Source organism: Carassius gibelio, chromosome B18 (assembly GCF_023724105.1).
Source record: "Carassius gibelio isolate Cgi1373 ecotype wild population from Czech Republic chromosome B18, carGib1.2-hapl.c, whole genome shotgun sequence".
Classification (NCBI taxonomy): Eukaryota; Metazoa; Chordata; class Actinopteri; order Cypriniformes; family Cyprinidae; genus Carassius; species Carassius gibelio.
In genome coordinates, this window is record NC_068413.1 from 20168812 (window position 1) to 20186455 (window position 17644).

Below are 17644 nucleotides of genomic sequence, written 5' to 3' on the forward strand. Positions count from 1 at the left end.
ACCATTTTTTCTATGGAGTAACACCAGCCACTCTTAAAGGTAGCCATTTCAGCTAACCACGTGTATATATAGACGGTACTACAGTGGTCGTCATCTGCTGGTCTCTCGCTTTATACAGGGTTTGTGACGGCTAAGGTCTTTCCGCCCTGCGCAAGTTCCTTTATGGGATTATCCTGCTTTAAAGACAGTTCTTCTTGTGGCTTTATCCTCCCTCATGAGTTGGGGATTTACAGGCTCTTTCTGTTCACCCTAGGGCATGGACTTTGCACCAGTGACCTATGAAATGGGAACATCTTGGTTACATATGTAATGCTGAGGTCCCGGCCATTCCATACGTTGATAGCGTTTTACTTCAGTTCATGAAATCTGAGCGAAATAGCGTGCGGCACTCAGGTATATTATGCGTATGCATGTGTAGGGCGGTGCCAATCGCTATTTGGCCAATACGATTGGTGGGATGGTATAGGGCTTCAGACATTCGTCACACCGAAAGGTATTCCCATACGGTGACATCACCGCAGCATCTTGTTCCCTATTCAGGGAATCTTGGTCACATACGTAACCAAGATGTTTTCTCCTTTTTGTTTTCAAACTGTGACCAGTGCAAGTCTCCCTTTTTTGCAGAATGCGATATATCCCCTCAATCAATCACAGCGCACCATTCCATGCATTCTGAACAGTAACAACCAATCATAGCACACCATTCCACGCAGTCTAGACTAGAGTTTTAGATGGAGCAACAATTAATACACAGAGCAGTAGATCAGTGACAATCTGCACTATATCACGTTCATTAGATGAATTGCAATGGATTTATTGCATTTTGAGAAAAAAAAGTATTCATTTCTTTTTCTTTTTTTTTTATTGTACTTCCTCCAAATTTTTGAATAGTAGTGTGTATTAAATTATATTTTAAAACATTGAAAACAGTTATTATTATATATTGCAAACATTCACAATATTACTGTTTTTATCCAAAATTGAGGCTTTTACGTAATAAAAAAATATTATGAAATATTACAAACATTATTAAACATTCCATAACTTTTGACTGGTAGTTTACTTTTCTTCTTTAGGTCATCAAGAGTTAGTATTTCATTCAGATGACATGACATAAAATTTATACTTCAATACTGTCAAAAAATATATATTTTCTTAAAGGTAATCTGCCCAGTTCTAGTTATAAAAAAAATACAAAATTTGACACTGTAACCAGTCAAGAACCATAAGAACTAAAGGGTGCACACCTTATTGATGTCTGAGATTAGTTTCCCGTCATGAGGCACATATGGCTTCTGATTGTTAGCTCTGAGCTTACTTTGGATTGTGAAAAGCAGCACCTCCAGGTTGCCTTTCTCCTGGAATCTGTTAAAAACAATCCATAAACATTTTAAATATATTCACGTGGGCTTTAGTATGTTAGTATCAACACAAAAATTAAAGTGTACTTGGACCCACCTTATATTAAGTGGCCTTAACTACTATGTACTTACATTTTAATTAATAATTTAGTACAATGTACTTATTCTGTACATACATGTTTTTACATTGTACTTATATAAAAAAAAACTACTTGTAATTACATCTGTATTTAATTTCTGTAATTGCATTTATAATTACACTGTTGACCCATACTTTACACCTTAACCCACCCTTAAACTTACCCATACCTCCAACCCTCTCCCTAACCTTACCCCTATTCCACCTCAATAGCAGCAAAAGTGTTTTAAAATACAATATGGACACAATAAGTACATTGTACTTATTTTTTTATGTAAGTACATAGTAGTTAAGGCCACCTAATATAAAGTGGGACCGTGTACGGACCCACTTTTAAATCACACTCTTGCACTCTTAACTAGTCTATTTAAAGAGACAATTACAATTCTGTCACAAAAGACGATACTTTAAGAATTTCAGAAACCAAACAGTTGCTGGTAACCATGGACTTCTATAATATGGGGAAAAATATGGAAGTCAGTGGTTACCAGCAACTGTTTGGTTTCCAAAATTCTTTAAAGTAAGAATTTTTGGGTGAACTATCCCTTTAAGTGTGCTAAGAAAATGTCATGAAAGTGTTTTCTCTTTAATTAAGGTCCCTTTATTTCATTAATATTATCTGCAAGCACATTTGTTTACAAGAGCACATTCAATATAACTAAGCGCACCTCTTTTTCACAAGGGTAGGAACAAATTTGACCAACAATACTTTGACTAGTACCCTTAAATGGTAGAGTAAGAAAGTGTTGAAAGAACCAGATGATTCAGAGTCATAGTTTAGGTATTTTTAGGCAGTTTGGTTTCTTTTCTCTTACTTGATAGGCTTCTCAATGGTGCAGTAGGTGGTAAAGGCTTGAAGCTGTTGCTGAACACCCGATAGCGAGTTTGCAAACTTCTGGTTACTAATGATGCTCATGGTTCTCTCAATCCACTCTAACAGGTCAGACGCTAAAGCCTCGTAGCGGCGAACGATCTTCTCAGCTTCTATAGCGTTGTCCAGCACCTAGAAAGAGACAAAAGAGAGGGGAAGCATGCATCTGATAACACACTCGAGTTCATTTAACTGAGATTTATCGCTATCAAACGTGCATAAAAACACTTCCTACCTTTCCAATTCTCTTCCCTTCTACAATAAGTGCCTTCATTTTGGAGAAATAATGATAGTAGGAAACTACATAAGTGATGATGGACTTCTCATCCGGATTTTCTGTGTTTACATCTTGGTGGGAGAAAATGGTTATTGTTTTGAGTGATTATTCACATCGTGTTGAATGTATAAAGGGAGAGTAAAATGCTGTTGGTTACCCTCAGGGTCTAGTAGTTTGGTGAGTCCGAGACTCTGTTCAGCTGTGTTAAAGGCTTGCTGGAGGTTGTGTGTTGCATTGGATCTGGTCAGCGTGTGGAATTCAATTAAATCCGGCCTGTGAAACACACAAGCATAACAGCCTCTATCAGTGATGTGAATTGAAGGAAGCCTATGATGTGTGTCTGTCTGACCTCTGACCTGTGCCTGTGAATAAGAGCATTGAAAGCCAGGCCGTCCCTCCAGCAGGTGGTGAAGTTGTGAATGTTGACCTCTGGATACCTGTGGCAAAACACATGCAACGCCACAGCATAGTGAAGGATGCACTGGAAGATCATGTGTATATCTATGAAGGAATAATTGTTTAAAAAAAAAATGGTTCTGAAACAATTTTACTCTCACCGTGGCTGGATTTATTTGATCAAAAATTTTGAAATATTATATTTTTAAAAAAGTATTTTAAATGTAATTTATTGCTATGATGACAAAGCTGATTTTCAGCATCCTTACTGAAGTCCTCAGTGTCACGTCATCCTTCAGAAATCATTCTACTATGCTGTTCAAGAAATATCTATTATTGTTATCATGAATATTGAAAACAGCTGTAATATTTTGTGTAAACTGTAATACACTACCAATCAAAAGTGTGAGAAAAATTAAGATATAAAAAGAAGCAACGATGCGTGAAATTAATCAAAAGTGACAGTTAAGACATTTATAATATTATATAATATTTATATTTCAAACGGAAATGTCCTGTTCTTTTAAACTTTCTCATCAAAAAAAAAAAAAAAAAAAAAAAATATTAAACAAACTTTTTTCCACACTCATAATCATAAGAACCATTATTGATAAATCAGCAACAATGATAATTAAACATATTAGAATGATTTCTGAAGGATCATGTGACACTGATAGCTGTTGAAATACAGCTTTACCATCACAGGAATTAATAACATTTTAAAATATATTCAAACAGAAACAAATTATTTCAAATTATAATATTATATTACAATATTACTGTTTTTCTGTATTTTGAACAAATAAATGCACCTTTGCTGAGCATAAGACTTATTTTAAAAACATTGGAATACCTTAATTATTCCAAATGATTATTTTGACCAGTAGTGTATGTATAGATAATTATATATATATGATTGTTTTGGGGTTGGTTATGGTTAGGTAGTTGTGGGATATACATATACGTAGATGTTACCCTGCTGTTTTCATCTGACACCACAGAAGAAGAGCATCTTTAGCGGAGCGTGTCTCTCTGTTGTCCTCCGTCTCAATCTTAATCACCTGGATCTGTAAGAAATGAGAAACACCAATAAAAAGTTAATGCAAACTGAATCCACGGACATTAAATGATTGTGAGCTTTTATAAATTCTGCTTAAAATGCTGGGCATTTCTAGCAATATTGTATTATCTTTGAATATTGAGTATTTACTGTGATTGCATTAGCCTATCTGTGCTTTACTATCTGGCCTGTTCTCTCATTAGACAATATATACATTAATTTTATCATTTTGATAAATAATAATGAGTGCCACAAGGACGTACTTCTCGTGCCTCATTATAGTGTGGTATATGTTAACCAAACACACACACACACACACACACACACACACAAACAGCGTCCCAAGATCATTCGTCATATTGAATTTCTCGCATCATGCAGTCAATACATGATTGATATCTTCAACCTCAAATAATAGCACTGCAAAAAAATCTATATTTTTGTCTTGTTTTCCAGTAAAAAAATCCTTAAAACAAGGTACATTTTCTTGAGAAGTAACATTAAGTTAGATAGGAAGACTTTTCCTCACAGAATAGATCTTGAATTACAGTATGTTGATACATTATATCATCCAGCTGAGTGAGACTGCTTTTATTGCTTTAAGCACAGATTTGACAAAGGCTTAAAACAAGAGTAGCAAAATTCTACAAAAGAAAGAAAGGAAATGTAACCAGATTTATAATGAATGACACATAACAAGAGAAAGCCACTGTACAGTTGTGACGTATAGTTCTGCATCTGTAACGTTTCTGGTCCACGTGATTCTGAAGCTTGCATGTTTGTTTTGCCTCGCTGCTTTCTCCCTCTCTCTCTCTCTCTCTCTCTCTCTCTCTCTCTCTCTCTCTTTCTCTCTCTCTCTCTGTCTCTCTCTCTCTGTCTCTCTCTCTTCGGATGCTGCAGTGCTTGGCCTTACCTGCTGACTGGGCAGAGTGAACTCCAACAGAGATGGGAAGATAAATAGGGGAGTGGAGAGATATTCCGGCATATATGGAGACAGGATATAAAGAGGAATATGGAGCCGGGAGAATGAATGAGAGAGAGAGAGAGGGGAAGAGGAAGAATCACGAGAGGACGAGAGGTGAAAGACAGCCCCACCCTGTGATCTCTACGGCACGCTCGTGGATCGAGTGACACAGCGTCCACAATCACCACAGCATCAGCTTACTGGGCTGCAGTCAGACGGCATTCTGGGTAACCTGCCACTGCTTTACTGACGGAGCCAAGAGATGACAGGCAATACACACCAGGAGCTGCTCTGCGCTTTCTAGTTACATGAACAGAGCGAGAAAATAAGACCTGGCTTCCCTCGAGAGAGTATCATACTTTTAAAAAGTACTCATCACCATCCCACACGACACCATTCATTTTATTAAAAAATGAAGGTTAGATAGAATAAACAAACAAAAAATGACCTACATTTAACACGTAACACACTTTTGTTGTCTTCATGGTTTCTTTAATAGCCACATTTACAGCCCGTGTGTAAAAGAAGTACACTTTAGCACAGTACTTAAAAGAATATTAAGAAGTAATATATATATATATATATATATATATATATATATATATATATATATATAACATAGAACATATATTAATATAGTACATATACAAAATATATATTTTTTATAACTGTTTTAAGAAAAGACTCATCTTTTTAACTCTGTCTTGTCACTGAGTGTATTTATATTTTAATTACTTATTACTTTATTGTTTTTTTGCTTTGAATTCTGTAGAGCTTTGAGTTTAAAAGTTCAATATAAATAAAATGCATTATTATTTTTTTATTAATAATCATATATTCTTATATTGTATATACAGTATAATATTATTATTCTAATGTAAAATTAAATAACACCTCACTTACAATTATAATCAAGTACTTTACATGTAGTTTAGTAGGTTATTAAAAAACTAAATAAGTGTACTTTAAAGCATTACAAAAGATGATTAAAAGATGATTTCAAATGTACTTTTTTTTAAAAGTGCACTTAAGTGTGTCAAGGATCGTGAGAGTATTCTCTCTTTAAGTGCACTTAAGTGGCTTTTTTATTTAATTAACATGACATTTTTGGCAAGTAAAGTTTTAAAAATATATTTTTTTTAACACTTGAAGTAAACATTTGATACAAGTAAGGGCACTCTTTCACAGAGTTGTCCTAAATTGAAGTCAGATGAAAACTTGGCAGAGTAAATGAATAGTTCAACCAAAACTGTTTATTCTGTTTATAAAATTCATTATCAAAATGCTATTTCAAACCACAAAAATAGAGCTTTAGCACACTTCCCAAGCTGTTCTTCTTCACAATGACAGCACTTGGACAAAGGGCTGCAGAAAACACCATAAAAGTGAACCATACAAATCAAGCAGGTACTTGTGAGCAACCTACAGAAATTAAAAATGAGAAATCGGTCACCCTGTGGACTTTACAGTCATATGCATATTGAGGTCTTTGTATATACACATGCAGTGAGCCATTTAGGACAGAGCCTTTGAGAGCCTACAGAATGTAATGTAGGTATGGTCAAATCGGCCATAGAGACACACAGGCACCACACAGACATTGATCTCACACTCAGCAGGGACCATAAAGACCCACAGGGTCCAAACCCGGCCACTTCTTTACAGATCAAACTGCCTCAGATCACATACATCCATTGCTAGTCAATGATAGCATAGAGATCAGCACACACAGCTTTCTCTTAACGTCAGACGAGGCCCTCACAAAGTGCCAAAGCAGTCTGAAGAAGTCCAAGCAACTCTCACCTGGAAGCGGAGGATGATGGTCCAGATGAGTCCGAGAGTGAGGCGGTGGTTCCCATCAACGATATCATGAGAACCAACATTTTCTAAATGAACCCTCTGTTCTTTGAGGAACTGAAGAGCCTTATCCACGTTCTCCAGACAGTGAATCCTCATCCTGCCTCTCGTGGGCCGAGGCTTGAAACAAAAACATATTAAAACACGTGGGCTCGAAACCTCATTCAAACTTCATTCAACCTTTGAAAGACAATTAATAAAGTAGAGCAAGGAAGCTGAATCAAGGCTTAAAACTAAAACTATTACAAGTAAACATTTCTGTTAAATGAATAAAAGCTGAAATAAAATACAATAGAAATATTTAATGAAAAACTTAAACAAAATCAAGATATTTTGCCATGAAAACTACATGAAATCTCTTATATTAAAACATTTAAAAGCCAATTAAAAATAATAACAATAATCATAAATAATAGTAAACAATATTAAAATAACACTGGGCTGAATCAAATCTTAGTGCATTTTTTTATTTATGGAGTGTCAACATAATGTTGAATATTTTTAAGATGCTGCTGTGTGTTGCTTGGTATCCGGATGGTTGTTTAGTGGTCAAGCAGCCAAAAATATTAACAAAATTCCTATAGAAAAGGGAGAGCAAACCTCTCCTCATTGAGTACACTATCATTCATTTGAATTGGGCTCAACCAAAATAGAACAGCGAAATACAAGTGATACTAGCAAGCAATGCTAATAGTTAATGATGCACTGTAATTATGTCTGGCAAAAATATTTTAACAAAATAAAATAAAATAAAATAGGTTTGGTTTTAGCTTTGGAAGGCAAAAATTATGGACTGAAATTGTTCTCCATAATGCAATAAAAATGCTTTGGTAAAAAGCATCTGGCAAATGCATGAATGTAAAAGCTTTGGATGGAAAAAGGTTGTTCAGCTGGTGTTTTCTGAGGAGACGAGCGCTCACCAGCAGCTCTCCTGACAGCACCTCCAGCAGTCTGATGAGCATGTATCCATCTCTCAGGTCATTATACAGGTCAGAGATACGGCAGGACACACGGGCCAAGTGAGAGTTTACCCACTTAGTAAAGGTTTTCTTCTGGACTGCGTCCCTCTCATCTGGTAGAATGAGAGAGGCAAATATAGGACACACAATATCGGTACAATATCGGTTATCACATATATTCTTTATTTACCAGTCAATATTATATATTTAACAGTATATGCTAATTTATCATATGCTTTTACATTTAGATTATCTGTCATGGTCTTGTTTAATGTTAATTAAAAAAAAAACACCAGATTAATAATGCTGTTAAATGTAATCTTTAGCAAATCTCAGAATTAATATTTATTTTGCATGCTGTACATTATAATGTTGATTTGCCTAAATCCATTAAACGCTTGTTTTTAATTTTAGTGATTTATTTGTGACAAAGTGTTACAGAATTTTTATGTTAACCATTAATTATTTATTAACCATAAGAAGAATATGGTGGAAGAATATTTTACTTTTATTATATACACTACCGTTCAAGTTTGGGGTCCGTTTTCTAACATTTTTGTATCTCTTATGCAAACAGAGAACGCATTCAAATCAAAAATATGGTAAAAATATTTATATATTTTTTACAATTTAAAATAAGTGTTTTTTATTTTAATATATTTTAAAACGTAATTTATTCCTGTGATCCAAAGCTGAATTTCAGCATCATTAATTTTCAGTGTCACATGGTCCTTCTTATTATTGTCAGAGATGAAAGCAATTTTATCTGATTAATATTTTTGTGGAAACCAAGATATATTCTTTCAGGCTTCCCTGATCAATACAAAGAACAGCTTTTGTAAAATAAATGTAATTTCTGAGCGGTTTAGTCCATTGTTGCTGAATAGATATGTTAATTTCTTTAACAAAAATACTAAAACGACTTGACCTCAAACTTAAAGTTATTGAATACATATGCTCAAAATATAGACTCACACATCAGCAGATCCTCTACTCACCTGCTAGTGCTTTAATGCGAGAGGACTCAAATAGTTTGGCACTGGTGGTCTCTGTTTCCCAGAATCCTGTGCTTGCAGGCCTGTTGTTGTTGTTGAGCTGTCTCTGGGCGTCAGCATTGTCCAGGTCTGTTGAGGCATTGGCCATCGCACCTGCTTCCTCAAGCAGCCCTAAATACAGTGCAGTAAAAGTCAGTTTCCACAGTACCCCCAAAACACATACCTAATATAATCCAAATCACTATAAAAAAAGGCACACAAACACAGACTTACTCAAAAATTAACGTCACCATTTAATCACCATCATGTCATTCCAAACCCATAAGACTTTTCAACAAAGGTTCATTGGGGAAAAAATATGTTTGACAACATTTCGGCTAATATTACATTTCTTTTGCATATGTCAGACTTTCAAAGTGAAATGTGCAGAGAGTAGCACTAAAAACAGTGAATTAGTGGAATCTGGCAATGGTTTGTTATGTTGGTGATGAAAGGTATATGGTGAGTAGTGCTGAAAATGCACTACTAAACCCTTCCCTAAAACTAACCGATTAAGTTAACAAAGTCAAATGTGACGCTTGCAGCCATGCCATTTCAGATTATTTCTACAATTGTTTGACCTTTATTTTTGAAGCTTACTCGTGATTCCTGCTTCACAGGACTTGTACCTATGCTATCAGTGCTGCACCAGGTGTGCTACCAAGCAAGCTTACTGTCAGAAACATCTGATATATGGAGCTGATTGTACAATGCAAACATCAAAATGTATTAGCTTACAAATCTTTTACAATAATTGTTTTACAAAAGCTAACTTAGAAAGTTGTTTTTGAAGAAGTTTTACTGCCTCTATTTAATCTGGAAACTGCTGTGAATTGTGTGTATAGGTGCATCTTTGGAGTTAAACAAAATGTAGGTAGAGGCTTTTTTTTTTTAAATATTTTAAACACAAATGAAGATCAATTTCAAATCTGAGAGATTTTTGTTCCACCAAGTCTTACATAAAGCTAACCCATATGAATAGAGCTGTGCAATAAATGTGAATAACAATATGTGAATGCAAGGCTAAATGAAATCTGTTAATCACATAAAGCAACCGTGTCCCTTCACCAAGTTTAGATTTTACCACTCAATTCATGTGGATTCATTTTATTGACTCTTTAAAGTAACATTGTGCACATAAAGCTACACAGAGTGGTTTGTATGTTACAGACAGGGTTTCTCTCTAATATGATTGATTGTCACATCTAGTGCAATCAACAATCATGCACAAAAACATCTAATGTCTAGTAGCCATTGGTGTCATTGGTGTGCAATGACAAATGGTTATATTTTCCATTTTCACTTTCTGTGATGATATACTGTACACTTGCTTTTTTAGTGTCTTTGAGACTAAGCCCAGATGCTGTCTACATCTAATGGCTTAATATCATGTGATGTCTACTTTGCAAGGCACCTGAAGTGATTGGAACACAGCCATGGCTCCTGTAAGCTACTGTAAGGCCTATATGTGCAGAGCAAGCTAGATGAACAGTTATTAGCCTATTATGTTATCTAAAGTAGCTCAGAAACGCTACATTGGCTATTCAGCATCCAGGATGGGAACGATTTGTTTTATGAGTCAGATGTTCCTGTGAAACCAAAACAAATAACTGTCCCATTTCTCCTCAAGCTGATGTACAGTAGCTTCATGAGAGGGTGACGTCAAGTGACCTTTTTACAGGAATACAGAACAACTGGGTCAATTCACCTACCAATGTAAGAGAGAGCACCCCCTCTTATTTTCCTCAGCATCTTGAGAAGTGAATTTAGTATGAATGAATTTCTAATAGATTTAGGAGGCTAATCCTTCACCCCTTCCCCCTTCCAGAAGCCTTTCCACTGTGAACAACCAGACCATCATTGTGTGCTGCTGTGTGTCATATGAGCTGCTCCACGAATTCCCATCCATACAGTCACTGTTCTCATGGTTATAACAAACACTGAGAGTCTTTGACAGGTGTGATCTGCTCTTTCTCCTCACACATTCATTGAGATTTCAGTCATTATTGTACTGAGAGTATGCAGCACACAAATGCAGAGCGTTCCCCTCCCCCAGTACACATGAACCCAAAATCTCACCAGCACCATCCCCCATAATAACACACACACACACACATGCACACACACACACACCCACACCCACCCACACACACACACACACACACACACACACACAAACACCATGGTTTTGGACATCCTGAAAAATATTCCAACTATCAAGAGATACGCTGAATTTATGTTTTGTATGTCAGATTTATGGCATTCATTTTAATTTCAAATATATATCTGCATTAAACATATTCATATTTCACTTGTACATATATTTGATTTATGTCATTCTTATCCTTAATTAGAATATATAATTGCATTATATACATTTTCATATTTCTCTTGAACAATCAAATTTCTATATATTTTTGCAATTATGAAGTGCCAAACAGGAAATCTAAATAAATAAAATATTAGTATTTCAATGTAAATTTTAAACATATGGAAGTAAATCAGAATATATTTTTTATAAATCTGAATATGAAGATAAAAATCTTAACATATAATATATTTATATATTATATGATGATTTCCTGTTTGGCTCTTCATTTGCATTATACTGTTTACGTGTGTGTGATTGTGTGTGTGTGTGTGTGTGTGTGTGTGTGTGTGTATGTGTGCGCGTGTGTGTGTGTGTGTGTGATTGTGTGTGTGTGTGTGTGTGTTTGTGCATATTTGCATGTATGTATGTGTACACACACACATAAACACAGATCTACAAGTTTGACTTTTTTCTTTAAAATCCTCATGATGTTTAAAAAGACAATATAAATAAATATGAATGTGTTTCAGATGTTTCACGGTTGGCCTATTTTCTCAGATTCTTCACAAATCATGAGATTTAATGGGGAGGTATGTGGGCCATGTATTTTATGAAAAAAGGAATTCGTCTCTTTAAGGCACACTGACACTTTCCGTTTTGCACGGAGTAAAATTCCCAATCACAATGCACTTGGCACATTCTTTTGTAATTTCATTTGATTGATCAATATATTAATAACCCACAAATATCCAAAATAGACTGCAGAGAGCTTGCAAAATCATTTTTAGAACAAACTGTAAAAATCTAAATGAAATCAAACACTCTATATCAAAAAGCAAACAGGAAAAGAGGGCACAGAGATATAGTATCACTGATCACCAAAGAGACAGAGTTAGAAAGCTAAGATAGTTTCAAAGGAACGTGTGAGAGTCATAGACGTTTTCTCATCACATTAAACAAGTTCTTTGTGAATTAGCCTGCAGTCCCAACACTGGAAAGTCAATGAGTCTAGAATTTTATTAATCCTTAAATCTATGTGACCATAATAACAAATTTCAACAAATTAGCTAAAAAAAATCTATGAGCCAACATTTGTAATTAATTTCTGTGAAATGTGTATCTTGCTAAACTGATCCCAACCAAATAATATGAAAATGCAAACCTGACCTAGAAATATCACTCCCACTTTTGAGAAAATACACCCACAAAGTCTATGAGCTGTTCAACACAAGCTCATAAGTGATCTCTGAGGTAGCTGAGGATGCACTTTATTTCACAGTACATGCACTTACAGTGTAATTACAGTGTAGCTACCTAAGAAAGTACTGGTAATATAAGGAATCTACATGGGGTTAGTACCAGGTTATTACCTAATTATTGTAATTACTATGAAAAGTACAAAGTATGTACATGCGTAACAGGACTGTAAAATAAAGTGCTACCAAAACTTATATGTATTTAAATACATTTGTAATTACACAATCTTTTTATAATGTTGCCATGTAGTACATTTAAAATATATGAACTTGTGATGTAATAATGAATAACAACCATTAAAATTAAAATCAAGTAGCCTAGTTCACAGGTGTTTTAGTATGTCAGCCAACATATCAGAAAAACATCTTTAAAAAAGTATTATTTCATAATATATAATAAACATACTTGTTTATTTGACATACACTTTAAGTGCACACTTTCAACACAATTAAGCACACTTCTTTTTCATAAGGGTTCATATATTAATAATACACAAACAATAATAGGAAATCCACACGCAAATTTAGCAAAATTGCAATGTATCTCTTACACACCCTGGGTATCGGATGACATTGGGCGTCAGTATAATGTACCCAGGGTTTCCCTGCCCACTTCTCTGATAGCAGTAGTATTGTTTTGAGCTCGTGTTAAGGCTCTCTTGTACATGACAGGTGTCTGACCGCAGCATCTGACTGATATGTGTTTCTCTCTGACAAACAAACACAGCTGTGAGAGGAGCACTTCAGGCGTTCACACGTTCACTATTAACTACACTCCTCACAAACCATCTCAAAAACACATCTTCTGAGGTTTAAGGCAATATCAGTCATTCTGGTTGTGGGCTGTGAATATTAGCGAGTAAATGTGTGTGCTTTTTGAAGGTGGGTAAATCAAGGAGTTGAAGCCTTATTCTACTGCTGTTCCTTGCAGAGTATTGCTCATTATTACACGGCTTTGGCTGTTCTCTGAATCTTCCTCACAGTAGCGGCCCGTCGATAACTCTCTGCCTCTCTTACAGAGCCGACACACGTAAACTCTGTTCATCCTCCTCCTGAGAGATACACAGTTTCACCGAGAAGTGATGCGGGGACACTGAGGGACTCAAAAGCACACTATTCACCAGCTGACCTTGATTCACACACTGAAATAAGATCAAACGACTGGGTCAGTTATTTAAAGTGCATTTTTATATTGGTCTAATGAAAGATCATGGTTTTGTTCAGTTTGACTACAGAAGTAAATATATTTTTCAACATAGAAAAAATGTAAGATTATTATGTTTACTGCTTACATTTTTCAAAACTTTGCCTCTTTTTTAAAACATTGCAAACACAAAATACAAAATGCCTCACAACTCTTGCAAAATGAAGCACTGCAATCGAAATATCACAGACACATCTCAAAAGCAAACATTTGCAAAACACCTTTGCCATAATATTAATTCCTGTTAGATATTTCTGTGTTACATAGAACTGTGTGTTGTGTTTTGCAAAAAGTGTCAAAAGCAGAGTCAAAGGCTGAGATTAGTGTATGGTTTTGCAGATTTGGTGTGTGGCTCTGGTGTTTTCAGAAACTGTGTGACAAGATTTTGTGTGTAAGCAGCTGAAACAAACCTGTAATGTTCTCGTTCTCCTGACACCAGAGTATTCATGTGCAGAATATATACTAGCCTTACTTACTGCAGAGTTGTATTATTTTTCTGGATTTGGTTTTAAACATAACCTTAAAATTATTAGAACTAAATTTACTGGTTTTATTCAAATATTATAACTGCTTCCACCTAAATACCTAGATTTTTCTATGTAAAATAAGGTAGAATTATTTAAGATGACACTTTTTACAGTGTAGTACATAACATAAAATAATATGCATATTTTCAAAAAACATCACAAGAAATATTAAAATTAAACACTTACAAATGTTCTTAGTTTTATATAAATGAAATCCTAATTTCATATTAGAGCTAATTTAATGGCATAATTTTCATTATTTGGTGAACTAACCCTTTAAGGTTGACATAACTAAAAATAACATATTATGTCTTTTTAATAAATAATGTTTTACTACTTGTACTGTATGATTTTTTTTTTTTTTTTTTTTTTTTTGTCTTACGAGAAATAAATTTAAGGTCAGAATGTAACTTTAAATAGGATTTGTGAAAAACAAAGAAATAACAAATTTGGCTATAACAAATTAGAGTTGTTGTTTTCTCGGTCCAAAATATATATTTTGTCAGTGCATAAGAATTTTTTTCACATCATGTTCTGGACATGTCCCACTGCTTGTTTATGTATTTATGAAATATTTGAACTAATTTAATTATGTTTTCAGGTATTCAGCAATAAGAGTTTAGTTCTTTCAGCTCACTTGAACATATTTTACCATACCACAAAATGCATTTCTCAGAATTCCACAGATTTTTGGCCCAGAAAAAACTATAATAATAATAATAATAATAATAATTCCTTACATTTATATAGCGCTTTTCTAGGCACTCAAAGCGCTTACATTGTCAGGGGGTATCTCCTCATCCACCTCCAGTGTGCAGCATCCACCTGGATGAGGTGACAGCAGCCATAGTGCGCCAGAACACCCACCACACACCAGTTTACTGGTGAAGAGGAGACAATATGATTTGGTCTGGGCCAGCTTGTATTAATTATTTAGCTCTTTTTAAATTATCTAAACAGCAGGTACCATCCACCCTGTTTCCTCAAGGTCAAGAAATAAGCATTAGGATAATGACATCATGATCCTAAATCAGTTTCAATCTTCTCAAGACGGCCTGGATGACAATCTGACAGTAGATCTGCCTCAACAAAAACAACAGTTGCCCTTTAAAAAGGACATTCTACATTTAAACTCAGATAGATCAGGAGCTGGAGCTTCTTCTCAGACTGTATATGTTGCTTTCAGGGGAATAAAAAAGTGATCCAGTCCTCAAAGGATAGAGGAGGACCTGAGGGAGATCATGCCATGCTACATTAACCTGAAGGCCACCAGTCTCCGGGCAGAGCACTCTCTCTCTCTCTCTCTCTCTCTCTCTCTTTCTCTCTGTCTATGCTTGCTACCACCATACTTCATTTCTTGATTGAATTAAGCAGATATAGACATAATAATGAATTTATTCCACTGAAAATCTGCTTGGGGATCAATGGCATCAGCAGAACTGGACAACACATGAAACATGTGCACTTACAAACAGATCTGTGTATATTGGGTTTCAGAAACCCAATATGATTAGATTTTTATTTCACCAATTTACTTTGAAAGACAACCAACTAATAGGAGCAATAGTGAACGTCAAGACTATACGGACCGCATCAGTGATATGACATCACACTGGGACACTGACACTTGTTCTGAAACCCTTTGTTAGTAAAGCAAGCCTTCAATCTCATCACTGTGAAAGACTGAAAAAAAAGAGATTACAATGTGAAAAAAACATCTCATTTAAAAAAATATGCATTTGCATCAAATCAACTGAATGCACAAGTAGAAAAACAAGTGCCTGTTGCAAAGACAAAATTAGTCTTTTTGGAGTGTAAGCAAGTTGTGTATTAAGAAATGTATAGCACATATACAGTATATAACTATTTCAGTGTTTTCAATGAATAAAATGACACATATATCACATGTATATGGTTTTATACATAATTAAGATGTGGAAAATAAAGTTTCCTTAAACAGTCTAGTTATAGGTGGCTCAAAGGATATTTTAAAAGGTGGTAGTATAACAAGCATAAATATTCTTTTTTTTATCTGTTCAAAATGTTGTTCTTTTTACATTTTTTTTTAAATATGTTGATCATATTTATATTTAGAATTTTATATTTTCATTACTATTTTTGCCATAATCATAAAATATCAATTTCATAACATTATTGTTTGCTATTAAAACTCATGTGTAATGCATTTATTCCACCTGCTGTTTTTGCAGAAGTAAACAATCTGTATAAACAAACATTTTTGTGCCATATATGTCACTTTAGGTGCAGCTTCTGTGCCTCCTTTGCAGTCTAAATACTATACACAGTATGGTTGTGCATCGATTTCAGAAGACAATACAACAGGAGCAATGCAGACACACCAGCACATATAACCTACTGATTGCATTTAACCTTACTATGACTCATATGTCCTGCCTCTTGTTACAACTAACCAGGATGGCATGGATGGCAGGTTCATGTTTTAGACAAAAAGTCCACTGCTGCTCATCTCTGACACATGACTGGAGCTGTGGGTGCAGCTTGAATGCACGGATGATGGATTTCTTCAATGCATTCACCGCATTGTTGACCACTATTCCCATCACCGTTTACACCCAGCGCTGCTTATTCTCGTCGGTTTACATCTCTAATGTTCATGCCACCTATTTAATGTTTTCTTTCATTCAGGCCTGTCACTTTACATCGACACTTATAGGGTTTACAAGCAACTTTCCTCAATGTGGTCCAATGTCAGTGTGTTGGAAAATGCAGCAGCGAGCGGATATAAAATACCAGGCCTGGCTTTCTTAAATGGAAAACCAGCGGTTGACATATACATCAAGCACAATATCGCTCAAGACACGGCCCAGAAATGACTGCAGTGTGTGTCCAGCACAGGCCGGTGTTCGCTGCATGCACCGTCCAGGAACCGACGGACATTATACCAGCGACCGGGAATCACTGTTCTCCAGCACGGATCTCAACGCGATTCACTGCGTCCTTACCTGCACATCCACTCCTGAGGATGAAAGATTATAGCACAGATCGGCGATGCTTAATATGCTTCTCATGCGATGTATGAATAATCCCGGATGGACTGAGAGCTGTCTCTTTTCTCTGGCATACTTGAGTCAGGTGCGCGATGAGAAGAAAGGGACTCGGTGACACCGGTCAGTGCGCGGCTCCTTCAGGCGGGATATCACTCGGATCACAATAAAAATGTGTCTGAGGCCAGATTTGTTTGCTCGGTCTGATCGCCGGTGTGCTCGGATATCCCGTGCACCGGATCCGCACGCGCTCTCTCTCTCTCTTTCTCTCAGCAGTAGTGTGATGGGGAGCCACACACACACACACACACACACACACACACACACACACTGGTACAGTGACTAGATTAAAATTAGATTAAAGCCCTAGATCCAAAAAAAAAAAAAAAAAAAAAACATTTA

The 17644-nt window shown here is 35.5% G+C and overlaps 1 protein-coding gene across 5 annotated transcripts in view; it reads right to left on the reverse strand.

Annotated features, from left to right (window-relative positions):
- LOC127977721 (spectrin beta chain, non-erythrocytic 4-like) overlaps positions 1–17513 on the reverse strand; it is a 90196-nt gene extending 72683 nt beyond the window's left edge. For 3 of the 5 annotated variants that reach the window (XM_052582764.1, XM_052582761.1, XM_052582760.1), the window contains exons 1-10: positions 17201–17511; positions 8883–9050; positions 7846–7997; positions 6872–7045; positions 4020–4111; positions 3005–3085; positions 2806–2921; positions 2607–2719; positions 2316–2503; positions 1248–1365 (exon numbers count right to left, since the gene is read on the reverse strand). In XM_052582764.1, coding sequence (XP_052438724.1) covers positions 1248–1365; positions 2316–2503; positions 2607–2719; positions 2806–2921; positions 3005–3085; positions 4020–4111; positions 6872–7045; positions 7846–7997; positions 8883–9027 — 1179 coding nt within the window. In that variant the 5' untranslated portion in view covers positions 9028–9050; positions 17201–17511. Of the gene's footprint in view, positions 1–1247; positions 1366–2315; positions 2504–2606; positions 2720–2805; positions 2922–3004; positions 3086–4019; positions 4112–6871; positions 7046–7845; positions 7998–8882; positions 9051–17200 lie in introns of all 5 variants that reach the window. The other 2 variants (XR_008158293.1, XM_052582762.1) reach the window with 2 other exon arrangements.
- Between the last annotated feature and the right edge of the window lie 131 nt (positions 17514–17644).